This window comes from Hypomesus transpacificus, unplaced genomic scaffold, assembly GCF_021917145.1.
Source record: "Hypomesus transpacificus isolate Combined female unplaced genomic scaffold, fHypTra1 scaffold_42, whole genome shotgun sequence".
Lineage (NCBI taxonomy): Eukaryota > Metazoa > Chordata > Actinopteri > Osmeriformes > Osmeridae > Hypomesus > Hypomesus transpacificus.
The window spans coordinates 1,176,941-1,194,710 of NW_025813938.1; the positions used below are offsets into that span (position 1 = coordinate 1,176,941).

Consider the following 17,770-nt stretch of genomic DNA (forward strand, 5'->3'; position numbering starts at 1 on the left):
TCTCTGTGTCTCCAGCCAGCATGAAGAGAATAGACCTCCCTGTGAACATCCACAGTATTCGTGTGTGAGCGATTATGTGGACGCAAAGATGGGTAATAAAAACCCACACACTAATGACATTCACCATGCACCGTTTTCTTAACCCTTGTGCTGCCTTCGGGTCACATGACCCAAAGGTTCATAACAAACAATTTGTTGTGTTTACCCAATTTTACCCAATACAAAAACAAATAAAAATAATTTTCTTTTAACCTTCGCTATGTGGGGGGTCTGAGACAGCCCAACGGTTAAAGAAAATGCTTCAATTTGTTTTTGTATGCGGTAAAGTTGTCGCAATATGACGGTGGGTCACAATGACTGATGGGTCAGAATGACCCGAAGATAACACAATGCAGAGGAGAACACTTCTGCCTTCCTCAAGCCTTAGAACAAGTTAACTGAGTTTATGAAGAGTCCAGTTGGCTATAGCCTGTTTGTAATCACTTGTCTACTTCAACTTCTCTAAGTTTTTAAAAATAAATTACTTGTTACTGTAGCTATTCTTAAAGATTTTATTTTATCAATGGATGTGACCCATTTTTTCTTTGCTTGTTTTTTATGGTACAACTAGTATAGACCTACTGTACTCACATGTACTTCAAATGAAACTCTTTCTACAGTAGCTGCACCATTGTTCGCGAAAAAAACACATCTTGAAGCATTTAGCAGTTTCATCAAGTCAGTCATTTGGATGGGTTTGCTTATCCTATAATTGATTTCTTGTAAAAGGACTTGCTCAGGGAGCCAAATGAATCACGCTTTTGATTCAAAGTGACACACGTGCTTGTGGTGCCACCAAATCCTAGTTTGGTTTCTTAAATTGCAATTATTTAAACGTCCGCATCTCTCTTGCGATGGCTTTTACCAGCCCATCTAATGAGCCTGTGGTCGACTGGTAATGGACAGAGAAGGAACAGAAATCAAGTGTTTACTATTCTCTTGTCACTCATTACGCCATCTAATGTTAAGAACAACATGGCGAATTAGAGCATTTGTCTTAGTTGAAGTTGTGTAGCCCACTTCCCTTTAAAGTGGTGAACGGGCGCTCAGAGGGCAAGCGAGACCAGGCTCTCTGGATGGTGTCTGCTTTCTTCTTTTAACGGAAACATCTGTTTGCTTGTTGTTCTCTGCCGCTGCTTCCTCCTCAGATGCCCTCGGTCCTGTAAGCAGCACTCTGCCTATCCAGGAGGGGGGTGGAGGGACAGGAGAGGGGGAGGAGGCAGGAGGAGAGGAGAGGGGGCAGGAGAGGAGCTAGGAGGAGGGGAGAGGGGGAGGAGGAGAAGAGGGAAGAGCGGGGGGGAGGGAGGAGGAGGGGAGTGGGGGAGGTGGAGGGGGGGAGGGAGGAGGGAGGAGGGAGGAGGGAAGTGAGGGAGGTGGAGGGGAGTGGGGGAGGGGAGTGGGGGAGGAGGGAGGTGGAGGGGAGTGAAGGAGGTGGGGGAGGAGGAAAGTGAGGGAGGTGGGGGAGGAGGCTAGTGAGGGAGGTGGAGGGGAGTGAGGGAGGTGGAGGGGAGTGAGGGAAGCGGGGGAGGTGGAGGGTAGTGGGGGAGGAGGCAGGAGGAGGGAAATGGGGGAGGAGGGAGGGAGTGGGGCAGGAGGGAGGAGAGGTGGAAGGGAGGAGGGAGGTGGAGGGGAGTGGGGGAGGTGGAGGGGAGTGGAGTGGAGGAGGGAGGAGAGGTGGGGGAGGTGGAAGGGAGTGGAGGAGGAGAGGTGGGGGAGGAGGCAGGAGAGGTGGGGGAGGTGGGAGGGAGGGGGGGAGGAGGGAGGAGAGGTGGGGGAGGTGGAAGGGAGGAGGGAGGAGAGGTGGGGGAGTGGGGAGGAGGGAGGAGAGGTGGAAGGAATGGGGGAGGAGGGAGGAGAGGTGGGGGAGGGGGGAGGACGGAGGAGAGGTGGGGGAGGGAGGAGGGAAGTGAGGGCGGTGGAGGGGAGTGGGGGAGGAGGGAGGTGGAGGGGAGTGAAGGAGGTGGGGGAGGAGGAAAGTGAGGGAGGTGGGGGAGGAGGCTAGTGAGGGAGGTGGAGGGGAGTGAGGGAGGTGGAGGGGAGTGAGGGAAGCGGGGGAGGTGGAGGGTAGTGGGGGAGGAGGCAGGAGGAGGGAAGCGGGGGAGGAGGGAGGGAGTGGGGCAGGAGGGAGGAGAGGTGGAAGGGAGGAGGGAGGTGGAGGGGGGAGGAGGGAGGGAGTTGGGCAGGAGGGAGGAGAGGTGGAAGGGAGGAGGGAGGTGGAGGGGAGTGGAGTGGAGGAGGGAGGAGAGGTGGGGGAGGTGTAAGGGAGTGGAGGAGGAGAGGTGGGGGAGGAGGCAGGAGAGGTGGGGGAGGTGGGAGGGAGGGGGGGAGGAGGGAGGAGAGGTGGGGGAGTGGGGAGGAGAGGTGGGGAGGGGGGAGGACGGAGGAGAGGGGAGGACGGAGGAGAGGTGGGGGAGGTGGGAGGGAGGGGGGGAGGAGGGAGGAGAGGTGGAAGGGAGTGGGGGAGGAGAGGTGGGGGAGGAGGGAAGAGAGGTGGGGGAGGTGGAAGGGAGTGGGGGAGGAGGGAGGAGAGGTGGGGGAGGAGGGAGGAGAGGTGGGGCTCCTGTCCTATACTGGCGTTCCCTGTTTTTATTACGAGCTGTTACAGCAGTTAGTGAGTCACAGAGGTTGGGGACGTGTTCAGCTTTATCCCTCACATCCTTCCCCCCCTCAGGCTGCCTGGCCTCTGATGTTTGATTACTTGCGATCGAACCTCCTCCCCCTCCCTCCCTCCCTCTCCCTCCCTGTCCGCCAGGGTGCAGGGGTGGAAGTGGTTTTCACATTATACAGCCCGTGCCATAAAGCTACTACTAGCGCTGTCATCATCCCGCTTTGTAGTCAGGGCATCCCGTAAACGGCGGATGTGTGTGATGGCTTCTACAGCGACCTGTAGGGTAGGACGTGGAGCAGCTTCTTCCCCGGTGCATCGCCCCCCCTCCCTCCCCTCGCTCCCGTGGAACCAAGCCAAGGACCACCAACACACAGGCCCAGTCCCTACCTCCTGGATCCAGTAGGAGGGGGAGATGGAGAGAGGATCCGGATGCATTAGGGCAGAGTGCCTCCCCCTTGACCTGCTGGATATGGATTCAGAACACCGCAAACAACTCTCTAAGCTCTCACGATTTGGCCTTTTTGGCGTGGAGATGCCTCCGTCCAATAAGATGTGCGGTCTACATGGTGGGATTTTGGTGCCGAACGATTGTTCTTTAGTTTGTGAGGTAGGCTTAGATTGTAAGGGTAAATAGCTGTGTGGGATAAAAGGTGGGACTGCAAATTGCAATAGTCAAGACTTCACTTTAAAACCCAGGACATGGAGGCAGGGATTGTTCAGTCAGATGATGTGAATCTGCACTGCAGGGGACAGAAATATATCCAGAATGGAATTGAAGTTGCCTTTTGTGAGAGAAAGCTCACCTTCTCAGCTAGAACAATAGACCCAGTGTTTCTAGTTTACTTTCTCACTGTACCTCGCCACCAGGCTCCTGTTTGGTCATTGACATAGTCACTGATCTGCACATTTGCACTATTGCACTGTACTCCACTTAGGTTAGATAGGTTATAGGGTTGAAACAGGTTTTTTGTGCATTAGGGTTAGTATAGCGTACTATTTATTGTCATCTGTAATTTAGGAAGTTTTAGTGTTAGGGTTAGTATAGTCGTTTATTTATTACTATCTGTATATTTAGGAAGTTCACTTACCTAAGCTCAGCATAGATGTAAATTTGTTCTGTGTACTTATATGTTATGTTATGTCAGGTGCTTGCGTTGTCTTGTCTTAAGAATTTCAGTGCCCAGTCTAACCTTGTGTTGTTCTGTGCACCTGACAAATAAGACTTGACTTGACTAGTTGTCACGTTACAAGATTCTTTGGGTGCTACTGACAGCGTGGACACTCCATTCAGTAGATTTACATTCAGAAACATGAACACGGACTTATCTTTCTTACACATTCATGCCTGACTGTATAACCTCCTATTAGCAAGTGTGACCACAGAGAGCAGGGAGGGAGATCAGGTAGAATCATGTGGGCCACATGTGTAACTGATCCATTCAGCTCATTGTAATCAAAGGTGACAGAGGATTTCAAAAAAGCGTAAAATAAAGTAAATTGTCACGCTGTGCGGAATTTCCCTTGACGTCCACCAGCCCAAAATAATATTTTCCATAAGATTCTTTTTCCCCCCCATGTACTCTCAGGAAAAATATGCCTAGTGCAGCATGTGTTGATTTTTAAAAATCACTGTATTATTGAAAGGTCCCATCTGCCAGGCCAGGGAAAGCTCTAAGGGCTTAAAGCACTGATCTGTCTCTACAATAAAGTTGCTAAAAAGGAATCATTTCAAACTTTCAAACCTGGCCCTCCATTGGTCATACAGCTCATCCACTTGAATCAAAATTTCAAGAAAACAATAGAGAATTGGAAACACTCTTTCCTCCAGCTTCTAACCTGAAACACTCTTTCCTCCAGCTTCTAACTTGAAACACTCTTTCCTCCAGCTTCTAACCTGAAACACTCTTCCCTCCAGCTTCTAACCTGAAACACTCTTTCCTCCAGCTTCTAACCTGAAACACTCTTCCCTCCAGCTTCAACCTGTAAAAGTAATAAATCCTCCAAGAGACACACATTTATGCGTTGGCAACCAAATGTTTATTCACCCCTAACCTCTCCATTAACCTCAAAGGCAGAATTTCCAATAAAAAGCTTTTGTTTAAGCAGTTAAGCTTGCTGAATTTGCAGTCCTTTATTTTTATGGTCAACACCATTGAGAGGAGTTGGGTCAAGGAATAACATCCAATTTGTCACACACTCTGATTTATCAGGTGACTTCACGATAAGTTTTTATTCAAACATTTGCTTATGTTCATGGGAGACGTGCACCCTGGGAAACAATTTGGGCCAAACTACATTATGGAGGTGCTATTCAAAACAACTGCCATTTGGTTGCGGACTGTTGGGTATCATATGAAAGATGCAGAACCGGTTTGCTAAATAAATAGTTTGAAAGATCCCGGAAAGACAGACAGCCCAGGGTACGAGTCCTTGGATCAGGCTGTAGCCCAGCATTCTTCACACTAATGCAGTGTTTATATTCCTGTAAACATTCTTGGTGGACAGCTCCTCATAGCTGGCAGCTGTCCTACCCCTGCACTGGCAGCTACAGAGTGACTCTGGGTGTTTTCTACTTCACTCTCCTTCGACTATCCTAAGGCCTCAGCCCGGTTAGGGTTTGCCCTGTTCTGGGTAACCTTGGTAACCTTCAGTATGATGCAGTCTCCAGACCCTAGCTTCCTAGCTTGGCTCTGCCCTCCTACGTACTTCCGCTCAATTTTAATTTTGCTTCTGTACTGCGTCTGGGCTTGCGGAATATTGGTCAGATGTTTCTGGTAAACTTTTTACCTGTCCAATCAGAGAACAGAGGGAGTGGCTGAGAACGATGACGTTGAGGTTGTGTGCTGTTTGAGTTGGAGTTCCGTTACAGCGGCGGAGAAAGATGCGAGGGAAGCCATTCGTCCGTTGTGGCAACGCTGCCGAATATCCAGAAGTTAAAGCCGGAGCAAGAACAACCTTTGATCCCCACATGGTTCGTTTGATTTTCAAGCTAGCTCCGTTAGTGGTGAAGGAGTTGGCTAAGGCGAACGCTAGCGATTGGTTATGGCAGATCCAGAATGGCTCTGGGCAGATCCAATAGTTTTAAACTTCAACAGAGTACCCGCCTTCAAGGAAGTTAACGCTTGTCAATGGAGTCTGGTTAGGACCAGGCTACTAGCTTCCCTCTTTAGGGTAGTGATGTCATGTCACTCACTAGGTCGCTTTGGGTATATTAACACCCTCATGGTCCTAATAAGATGACAAGGGCCAACTGTGGCAGAACAACCTTGACAGTTCAGAGGCCAGCCAAATGCAAATGTGCTTTTACCTTTTATTTTTCCTTGAAATTTGTGGCCCATCTGCACCGCAAGGTTTAAGACAAACAAGAGACACCTCACAAGCAATAATTTAAAACCCCTCGGAAATCACAGCAAGCCTGTCGGCCAGCCATTAACTCCTAATAACCAATTCCTAATAGCCGAAGGCTTGGTAATCCTCTCCAATGAGGCTTGATAAGAGATTTGTCCATGGAGGGAAACTCAAACATGCACCTCTCAGTATTATTTGCTGAGGTATTATTCCCCCTCCAAGCGTGACAGTGTGTGTTGCTTTAGCTACTGGATGGGGTAACCCCAGTCTCTTCCCTCCTCAACACCTGTGTTTACTTTGGGGCCTTGGCCCCTATCACCCAGCAGTAATCCTTCACTCACTCAGGAGATGGAGTGAGCCTACAGCCTCCAAATATGTGCTGCCCCAGCACTTTCACCACTATGTGATTCCTCCAAGACTTTCATGATGGGGCATGGGCCAAAGACTAGTATAAATTACATTCCTTTTTCAAATTCTAGTATATTTGAACATGGAAGGGGTGGGATGGGGTGGGGGTGGGGGTGAGGGGGGGGGCAGCACGGATCCTGTTCTCTATTATTGTAATTTAAGAGAAGTAAGAAGCGGGAACTAGGACGTTTCTTAGCACGAGTTGAGTTGGCTGAGCGTAGAGGCCTGTGGGTGGAAGGCCCCTTCAGTGAGCCATTATACCGGCTGTAGCCCCCCCCCCCCCCCCCCGCCCCCTACACCCTCACTAGCACAGCACAAGGAAATGTGGCCGGTGAACCAGAATAGGAACTATTTTAAAATTATATATATATATAGTTTTTCTTTCCCTCGTTCTCCGTGAACTGGAATCGGCCTCCGTGCTGCTGGGCTCCCCCTGCTTCAGGTGTCCCTGTGTGTTGATCTGGACGGGGTCAGGTCGGTTTACGACACAGGGCCCCACCACCACTCATTATTTATGCACTGATGATTGCTGGGAGACCTGGGACGTATTATAACAGTCCAGAGGATTGCAGCGGACCACTGGAATGTGTGTCATTAAAACAACGAGAGCAGCAAGAGATATTTCTGAACTCGAACTTGTCACGGTGCAGTGTTTTCTCCTGGAGCCAGATTGTTTTTGTGGAGCAAATTTAGAAAGTAAGCTGACAGACTTCGTTCAAAGTCTCAAAAGGATGTTTTTACCTTACTGTGAGACTGTCCCCTGACCACACACAGCACCTGTGTGTCCCACTGTTGATTCAAACCTAACACTTTCAGACACTTTCTTTTACCACACTGATAGCTCCACTCTTTGGTGATCTTAGCAATTTAGAACATGCATGCAGGTTGAAACTTTGAAATATCAGTTTTGAGCCTTTACCAGTAATATCTTTAAGAGGATATCTTTAATCAGATATAGTGTGCCAAAAACCTTTTTGAATAGATCCACCCAGATCCAATAGACATTAAACCAAGACAGCACTCTCCTTCCGGTTTAAACATGTGGTACATCTTGTAGTTTAAGGCTGCGTTGGTAATTCTCATTCCTGTTATTTCCTTGGGCTTGTCTGATGGTGTTGTGGATTCCACACGTATGCAGTCCATGAGACCTGAAGCTGTTAAACATCTTCCGTTGTGGTTCTGACAGAGTGAGGCAGGAGGATTGCACATCACACACTGGAGTCCATCTGAAATCCATTTAATGAAATATGCTTTTGATTATCCCCCTGTTGTGTGATTAATTACTCATGTGCGGTTCATGGATGGTCACAAGGATTTGTCTGTGTTGTGGTCATGGAGTCCTGTTGCATATATCCATGTAAGGTTTATCATTCCCTCCCTCCCCTCGATTGAAAAACAATATAGAATCTACTGATTATAAGATGGACTTGTGTAACAAATCTTCTGACTTTATACCAGTAAAGTGTCAGATCAGTATTATTATAGAGGACACAGGGTTTGTCTGTAGGACCAAGACAATGAGGAGCCATGCTCATACTTCACCTTGAAAGCATACCTTTGCGTTCAGGTTTGTCTCCAAGAGACTTTCATTTGCTTTTATATTGAAAGTAGTAGTGAAATTAAATAATTTACCGTGCATGGTTTAGAGCAGTCAGTTGATGATCCGACCCAGAGTCTGAAGCAGACGTCTCCTCACCCCTGGCCTGGTTCTAATCAGTTTAGTTGCTGTCTTTTGCTTCCAAGGGACATCATTTCAGGAGTCATTAACTTTGACGCCAGAAGTCATTTAGGGAAGAACACAGTGTTCTGGCCGTCAGATGAAATCACTCCTGAACTGCCTGTTTGGGGGTCGGTTTCCTCCCCCAGTAAAATCCACGTCTTAAAATGTGCAAAAAACACAAGTCTTAAAATGTGCAAAAAACACTTAAGTCATGCTGTGTACAACCTTAGAGGTGACTGATGTGCTGCTTTAAAGGGTGACGCTACCCACATTCGAATGGAGGATGGGTTGAAAAGATGAGCTTCTCTCCTGTTTCCTCCTGACAGAGGAACAGATGAAGCGGGCTCGCATCAGGATTCCTGACCACATGCACATGGGAAGGCCTGCTGATGCCAACAGAAGCCACAGGAGGGGTGAATTCAGTCTGCTGAATTCAAGTGCTCCCTGATGGTGAGGTCTAGGGCAGCCACCTACGCAACACTCAACCCTGTGGCTTTGTTTCAGCTCTGAATTTAGTCTCTAAAGTATGTTTCCTATACTTGCAGTCTGAAAGCACTGACTGCAGTGGCGGGTCCAGACACATTTTACTGGGGGGGGGCAGTGTTTAATTAGAGGGGCACATACAAAAACGGAAACAAATTATATTTAAACATTAAATACTTTAATTTTGCTTTAAATTAAAATCCTACTCTCTCAATACCTTGTTGATGTTTTTCTTACTTGTTTATTTACTGGGGAAAAAAAGGCTGCAATGTCCCTTCCTCGTTTCATGATGACTACTAGAAGAAGAAGTACGTTAAAAAAAAAAATAATATATATATATATATATAAATATATTCAGTTAGCTCAGGGGGGCCAAAGGCGGGGCCAGGGACATTTTTACAGGGGGGCTGGTCCCCGTAGCCCCCTGTGTAGAACTGCCCCTGACTGACTGCCCTGCCTGATGTTACCTGATTGCACGAAATATGAAGTGTGAGGTTCAATAAATTTTGTGAAACGTTTTCATTTAGCAGACGCTTCTATCCAATGCCAAGGACAGTGTGGGATTTGAACCTTCAACCTTCAAACTGTCTAAACTACAGCAGAAACTGTGTTTTCTGTTACTAGAGGATGAGTCTGCTCACTGATTAAAGGTTCACACAGTTAATGTTAGATGACTGACAAGGCCCTGGACCTGGTCCCTGTTTGAAGCGTTAGTGCCGCTGTTTTGTCAGGTGTGCAGACTCCTGTAATATGCCCAAAAAGTTTCCATGGAAACCAGACAATTAAAGTGTTAAAAGCTATCATAATAACATACAAAATCATTTAATCCTTGAAATAATTAAAGGTGCACAGGCACCTTTCTAAACGACCAAAGTGATTAATTATCGAAATGCAGGGAACATATCTGACAGTATCTGTGATGTTTTCTTTAAAGAAAAAAAGAAAAATATTTTTCAAAAAACGGATGATAGATCAATGCAGGTGGCCACTTGATGGTTTAGGTTGGTTGAGAGGCAGTTCTATTGGCGTATGTGAAGCCCTCTGTGACATGTTTGCGTGTAAAAAGGGCTATGCAAATACATTTGATTTGATTTGTGTGTGAGAGTGTAATTTATAATTTTTTTAACAACAAACCATTACCTCCTAAATTTAGTTTCTCTTGTTGATTTTAAACCTGCATTATGTAAAAGCTTACACATAATGGCTGAGATGGAATTTGGTAAACACAATTTATTGCTGCCTTAATCTATACTGCTATTGCAGGATCGTGCTCCTATTAAGGGTTTGTATTCAGATTTGTACTCAGTAGCTGTCCTACTGTACGTTTCAATAATTTGACGCTAACTGATTAATGTAAAGCTCTAACTGCATAGGGCTGTGGAGGCCTACCAGGATATGGAAAATACAACATTTGTGAACCTGAAAGTTTCCACAAAATGCAAAGTTGTGGGAGCCTAATTATCAGAAATAGCTGGAGAAATGGAGCAGGCTATGATTGTAGCAAATTCTCCGTGAAGAACCTTTAAGGCACCATGAACCATTTTGGGTTAAGAGAAACATTTCAAACTATTTCAATGTTGTTTTTTCCAGGACACTGGCAAGTGCAGGAAAGGAACTGAAAGATAACTTCCTGAAAGCATTGGCCCAGCGTGAGGAGGCTAACCGCAGTGGGCTAATGACTGTGAGTACATTATTACAGCACTCCAATTGATACATAATGGGATTCCCCCAAATATTTCTGCAATTCCATTAAGATCGGAACAAAATGCCCTCTGTTGTCAGTTTGAGTGGAAATGGCCCCCTCAAGCCGGCCCAGCCCCCCCTGCTCTGCTGCACCACCCAGTCAGCCACAAAGGCCCCCCCCTGCCCCCCCTGCTCTGCTGCACCACCCAGTCAGCCACATAGGGCCCCCAGCCCCCCCTGCCCCCCCTGCTCTGCTGCACCACCCAGTCAGCCACATAGTGCCCCCCCTGCCCCCAGCCCCCCCTGCTCTGCTGCACCACCCAGTCAGCCACATAGTGCCCCCCCTGCCCCCAGCCCCCCCTGCTCTGCTGCACCACCCAGCCAACCACATAGGGCCCCCTGCCCCCAGCCCCCCTGCTCTGCTGCACCACCCAGTCAGCCACATAGGGCCCCCTGCCCCCCCTGCTCTGCTGCACCACCCAGCCAACCACATAGGGCCCCCTGCCCCCCCTGCTCTCTGGTACATCCCCAGCCAGCCACATAGGGCCTCCTCCAGATGAAGCCCAGGAAAGGCAGAGCATGACAAGAACATAAACCGTCACTATGTTACATTTCAAACCTTGACATCGTGTATTTTATGGTTTTACTAATAGTTATAGTTCTGTTATTTGTCCCGTGTATGAATCGACTAATGGCTACATCCCTTCATATTTGTGTTCTCGTGACCACACACATGTCTTGTCATTCTTACACGATACAGCCTACTCTGCCCTCTTTCAGAGATGTTTTTATAACATTGGTTTTATCAGCTCTTCCTCAGGGGGGCCTCACAACAGCTTAAAATTGTACATGTGTGTTTGCAATTGTGTATGTAGGAGTAGATTTATTTAGATCTGCAGCAGTGGGTTTACATAGCACCTCTGTCGCCCATGGACCTTGTCCCGCTGTTTATTGACACCGCTCGCTCTCCTCCTGCTCAGGCATTAATCCTGTGTGGTAATGCATTAACACAAAAAAGAGCCCAGATATTGAACAAATAGACACTGTCAAACGCCTAAGGGTTTCCTAGGTTGTCACACATGCTTTCTTTTGCGGTTGCGTACATAAACTCTCGAGTGAAAACAAAAGATATTCATCAGCGAAGCGCATATCCTCAGACTGCTTGCCGTAGGCCCTGGTCTGCAGTGCTAGCTGAAGCTAAAGGGCATTTCTGAAATTCCGCCCGTGCCGCCATGCAGAGATAATCGGGTTCTGCAAAGCATTGTCAACAAGGACCTGAGAGACTGGAATAATCATATTGTGTTGCAGGACCATCCTTGGTAGACCTTTTTAGAGTATGTGGTGATTGATAATAATATATAGAGATATATCACTCAGAATTGGGTTGGTGGCGTAGGATAAGGAGGGGTCAGTGGTGGGGGGGACTAAGGTTTTTTTTTGGGGGGGGTGGGGGGGTTTGCGGAGGGGGTTGGGGGGCGGGCTTTCTCTCTATATTGAAACTGGGATGAAAAGGGGACTTTTGAAGAAGGGGTTAACCTCTAATGTCAAGGCTAACTGTTTATTATGACTGCCAGCATTACATTTCACACGAACTAATCCCTGGCCTGGCCCAGCATAGTTATTGCACCAGCGCTTGTGAGAGCTCAAATGTGAGGCGGCGGTGCTACTGAGGATGGGCTGGTGGATCACTCCTGGATTGGTGGAGATAGATAGCTGAGAGGAAGGCTGGGCTTGTCTGCCCATGCTGTATCTGGCGTCTGGGAGCATTAGACCAGACAGAGACACACAGGAGCATCTGACTCAGGGGGAAGCTTCTCTGATGAAGAACACCTCTGGTGGCTTTCCCTCCTAACCTGTGTTACTGAGGCTCATGGAAAGGCTTGGTCCCAGCTTGTTCCTTTCACAGAAACCTCTGGAGATGACTGGAAAAACAGGTGTGAATCAAGTGCTGTCTAATATACCTCTTCCTGTGTTTAGAAAGGGGACACGAAGCTACAAAACAAAATAGTGTTGTTTATCACCAACAATATTGTGCTGACATGATCATCCTTCCCCTCCCCCTCTTCCCCTGCTAAAGTGCTTCCTCTGATGAACTTTTTTTGCTGGTAAAATTATTATTTTCCTCCTTCCCCCCCCCCTCATCTGTTTAAAATCGAATCCACGTTTGAGCACTTAATACTTATTTTCTTGGACAGTGTTTGAGTAACAGGTAATCTTAATACGCTTTGACGAGGCTGGACCTCGGTGGTATGTTTACGTTAGTTAAATGTATTCAAGCCAACATTTACAGACGTTGCAGCTTAGCATGTTGCTTTATTATGGCCCAGACACACTCATTATTATGATTTTGCCAGTGGGGGTAGATGTAATATTACTTCAGATTTATTAGTCTTATACATGTTTACATCTACAAACATTTTTAGAGTTACAATTCTTTATTATTTTTTTTAATATAATTTTTTACATCCAATTGTTACTCCAATTGTTTGTAGATGTAATCTTCTCTATGTGTGTATATATATATATATATATCTTTTTTAATCTTTTTTTTTTATAGCCAATATGAATTGTTAAATGGCTTGGATACCTCAGTGTGCCTTTGCAGGAGAAGACAACATGCTTTTGGACGCTGGTTTGGCTTCTAAAATGTGAATGCGATCTACAATTCTCAACACAAACACAGTCTTAACCTGAATCTACGTTTGGAGATATCTAAAAAACTGAACCAGCCGTAGCTCATTCAAAACAAAACAGTGTTTTTCCTCCTCTCTCTATCGGTCCCCACCTCCCCCCCTGACGAAGGGATCCCCAGGTGGAAACCCCAGTCTGTGATCAGGCTGGGTGTAAGACCACCCAGAGGGGAACAATATCCTGCTCTGCCCCCTCGCCACGCTGACGGGCTGAAGGGACTCAGCCCTCTGAGTCTCAGGAACACCCTCCCTCCCCCCCCCCCCCGACATGTATCCGACCTCCTCAACACCAAATACAAAAACTACTTCATAGTTGACGAATATGTAGTCTTCTGTCAGTCATTCTGCATTGTGGCTGCGAAGGTTTGGAAGGGAGATGGGAAGGGCACCTTGAATGACAAGAACGGGGCTCACTGTCCCAGTACCATCCCAAAGGGCAAAATGAACCGTCCCAAACTGATCTTGACCTGTTCCAAAAAAAACTACATTCTTGTGTTTTTGCATTCTGACATAGGTGTAGGTTATTTGCAATACTAAGTAATCCATACAGTCGTCAATGTTATATTGTTATGGTCTATAGTCCCGCAGTTGTACCAAAGTCTGTGTTGAAGTGTCCCAGACATCTAGTCTGTGTTGAAGTGTCCCAGACATCTAGTCTGTGTTGAAGTGTCCCAGACATCTAGTCTGTGTTGAACTGTCCCAGACATCTAGTCTGTGTTGAACTGTCCCAGACATCTAGTCTGTGTTGAACTGTCCCAGACATCTTGTCTGTGTTGAACTGTCCCAGACATCTAGTCTGTGTTGAACTGCCCAGACATCTAGTCTGTGTTGAACTGTCCCAGACATCTACTCTGTGTTGAACTGTCCCAGACATCTAGTCTGTGTTGAACTGTCCCAGACATCTAGTCTGTGTTGAACTGTCCCAGACATCTACTCTGTGTTGAACTGTCCCAGACATCTAGTCTGTGTTGAACTGTCCCAGACATCTTTTTTATCGTCCCAGGGACGACGGGACAACGTTAATTTCGAGCCCTGGACAAGAATATGCTGGAGTGTCTAGTTTGTCCGTCAGTCTATTCCTATTTTTAAAATAACAATATTTCTTGACACGCAAGTTTTAATGCCAGTTCTGGAATCTTTGTCAATTCATCTTTTTCTCCAACTACCGTGAAAACTCCCCCGATGCTGTGGGCCGGACTGAAAAGTTCAGGTGAGAATTCAGGTCAGTCCATGTTGCCCCCTTATGCAGCCCTGCTTCACCTCCCCCCCACCCCAAACTGCACCATCATCATGTCAGTGGCCCTGAAGCAAGGCCAATGTCTATATTGTACCTACAGTACAGTGTTTACACATTCACAGTTTAGTGTAACAGTCAACAGTATGTTCTGGGAATCTAGGATTCTGGCACGTTGAAGTGATCCAACAGGAGCATGTTTTGCTAGTTTGTTTGCCCTCAATGCTCAATTCTTAAGGTTTTGTCTAATCATATTTAAATATTAGACCTTTCCTGTTGCTGGTACCAGCTCAACCAACTGACAATACCCAAAGAAACGTCCTAGCTTATCCGTCACTGTTGTTGATACTCAGTCCACTTAAGTAGCCAAACAATGTGGATAACGAACACTGCAAGGGGAGGGATGTTTAAACGTGTCGTTAAAAACGGCAGACCGACATTCTGTCTCCCTCAGCCCTCAGACCGATCAAATTAACACTGTCTAGTTGCTCGGTCATTTGATTAAAATAACAGTAATAGTAACTCTTGAGGAGTTACTAGTAGCCCAGAACCAGCATCTCACCAGGGGTAAGATGAGTCTAGAGATCACATGCTTTCCCAATTAGATAATTACACAAATGATATATCCGCTCCTGTTGAACAGTTTCTGCCTTTAATCTGTTACAAACAATAATAAAGACCAGTCCTCCGGGTTTTGCAGCTTCTGAGCCTCTTATCTCTCTCCTCCACTGAGCTCTAAAAGACCTCTCAGCCTGGCCTGTGTTGGGCTTCTTTCTCTCTTTACTCACCCTGGACCTGTGTTGGGCTTCTTTCTCTCTTTACTCACCCTGGACCTGTGTTGGGCTTCTTTCTCTCTTTACTCACCCTGGACCTGTGTTGGGATTCTTTCTCTCTTTACTCACCCTGGACCTGTGTTGGGCTTCTTTCTCTCTTTACTCACCCTGGACCTGTTGCGAAAGCCACTTGGCTGCCAAAAGTCACACACAAACAAAAGCTGCACCTGGCTATCTTGGGCGTTATTTACCCTGACTCGCTTCATCATCCAGGTCACACCTGCACAGGGAGCCTGGGGGGGGCCCCATTGTTGGAAGCATCTGAAACTCGAGGTGTCCCACACCCGCCACCCACGGCTCCCTCTCTCGTGTCGCTTGGAGGATTTGGTGACATCAGAGACAGAGTTACACAGTAAAGGACGAGGTAGCCTAAATCACAGCAGAGCTATGGGGTGTGTTTTTTTTAGTATGTCATATTTTTTATGTATTTACAAGAGCTGTAGGTCTTTGCCTTCAAAGTGGTGATATTGTACTGTGTCTAAGGTGGATATGGTAGTTTTTATTTTCTATTGTGTGGAAAAATGACGATCTTTGCTTCTATTTATACTGGTAGAGCTGAGAAAAGATACCTTTAGAAATATATTTATTAAAAGTTACTTAATCCATGCTCCCTTGTGAATAAAGATCTTATAATTAACAGATATATAATGTACCCTGAAAGTCAATATTTACGTCCCACAAGATTGATGGAGAAATGGGTAGTTTTTTTTCTGAATTTCTTAAGCCATGATATAATTGGCAGTGAAACAGAAATTAATCATTAAAACAGAGTACCTGGCAAACCCTCCCTTAAAACAGTGTGTGTGTGTGTGTGTGTGTGACTATGCTGACTCCTGGCCCTGTTCCAGCCTAGCGAGGTATCGCTGTAGCAGCCTGCTGCAGTTTGTTGTGTGGCTCCCAAGGAAACAAGTCAGAGGAGCAGCCCAGCGTCGGGCGTGAGAGGAGTTCGACGACACGTCCTCTCTCCATAGAGTTGTTTATTGTCCTTGTGTAACACGCTGAAAGGGGGGCTCCTCTGTGATTTACCATCAACGTCCCTCAGAGGGAACACCTGCGAGGGATTTACTAACACTGTGTAAAAGTTGGCTTGGCTTTGTCACCTGTGGTACGCTTTCCATTTTAAGTTTTACATTTGAGGCCTGGAGATTTGGTTCCCCCTTCCCATCTCCTGCCCTAACCCCCCCCCCCCTTCCCAACTCCTGCCCTAACCCCCCCCCCCCCTCCCCCTTGTCGTCAGGGTTTTTTTGCCAGTTGGTTTTTGCTGTGTATCCCTCATCCTGGGGGACTTCCTGTACAAAGGAAGTGTTTGTCTTGGGCCTGTGGACCCAGTGACTGCTGTATTGATAAGCCCGTCGCTATAGATAATAAGGGGGTCAGTCATGCAGCCCAGTGATCAAGTATAGCATTGAAATTAAAGAGGAATTCCCAGCCCTATTGCATTACAGGCCATGTGTGTGTCCCCACTCCCTTGCCCTTTGTCCCTGTCATGGGCAGTAAAAACAACAATAGTAAGTTTGATTTCAAAGCGCCAGGCCAACGTGGATGGTGCAGGGCTATCGGATGACCTTGACTTGAATGGTGTCGCAGAGTTTTTGAAGAAGTGGAGTACAAGCCCCGGCCAGTTAGCGACCCATCAATCACCAGGACAAAGAGCACTTTTAGTGAGAATAGTCCTTTTTTTTTTTTTGCTGTTTCAGTGGATCTGAATTGCTAACTGAAATAGACTAGCTTCCCACAGCTGTGTGAACATTAGTATAAAATGTGAACGTGTGTATGTGGACAAAGCTAATAGTCCTGATATATAATATATTCTCCAACCTTGCAGTTGAAAGCCATAACTTTTAGCAGTGTAATATTATTTTTGGCTTATTACAAGACACGGGTTTCATGGCTAGCGTCTGAGTCTATAAAACAGATAGCCAAAGTATTATGTATTGTGTTGGCCCAGAGAGCATATTTCACAGCTGTGCTCTGTCGCAGACGATGCCATGCCTGCCACAAGTTTGTTGTTTTCAGTGAGCCACTGAGAAAATATGCTCCACAGATTCCCTGCTCTATGATCTAACAGATAATAGCTCCGATTGCAGTATCATTAACATCGTCATTATCGGCGGGTTGTAAATTTTGGCCAATGAGAGAGCGGGGAACGTATCATTCCATTTTTGAACTTACAAACGTTTGAGGTCTGGAGGGCATGTATGTCATCCAACATCCAATGAGAAGCTCCTCTCCCCCCATCCTTCAATCCCCCCAAACAGAAATCCATACGAGTCTGCCATGCAATCTGCTTTCCCATCCCACTGTGCCCCCCCCCCCCCCCCCCCCCCCCCCCCCCCCCCCCCCCCCCCATGCCTCCTTATTTTGCCATCGTTACTGGAAGTGCCCCTCTTTAATGGTTTCCTCTGCTCCTCCCTCTAACCAACAGCTGCAGGAACCTGGGAGCATCACAGAAATGTGGCCTCCGTAGCGTTTTCAGCGCAGATGAAAATGGATACGTCTAATCTAATCTCTCCAGACGGTCTCAGGGCTATCTCTGTTGTCGTTGTTTGCCTTCCTTACCCCCCGAATACATTTGGAAGACATTTGTGTTGTGGACTGTCACCGACGAAAACATTGATCATTTGGATATACTCCTGGTAATATAAGGAGTTGTAATAAGCTTTGTAGTTTGTTTCAAAGTAACAATTCCATGATGTGGAGGCCATCTGGGAGTGTAGGGGGGGG

The 17,770-nt window shown here is 46.8% G+C and overlaps 1 protein-coding gene across 1 annotated transcript in view; it reads left to right on the forward strand.

Moving 5' to 3' along the window:
• The window catches only part of cfap299 (cilia and flagella associated protein 299), a 59,570-nt gene that overhangs the window by 7,134 nt on the left and 34,666 nt on the right, over nt 1–17,770 (forward strand). The window contains exon 3 of the mRNA XM_047016791.1: nt 10,197–10,287. Coding sequence (XP_046872747.1) covers nt 10,197–10,287 — 91 coding nt within the window. The remainder of the gene's footprint in view (nt 1–10,196; nt 10,288–17,770) is intronic.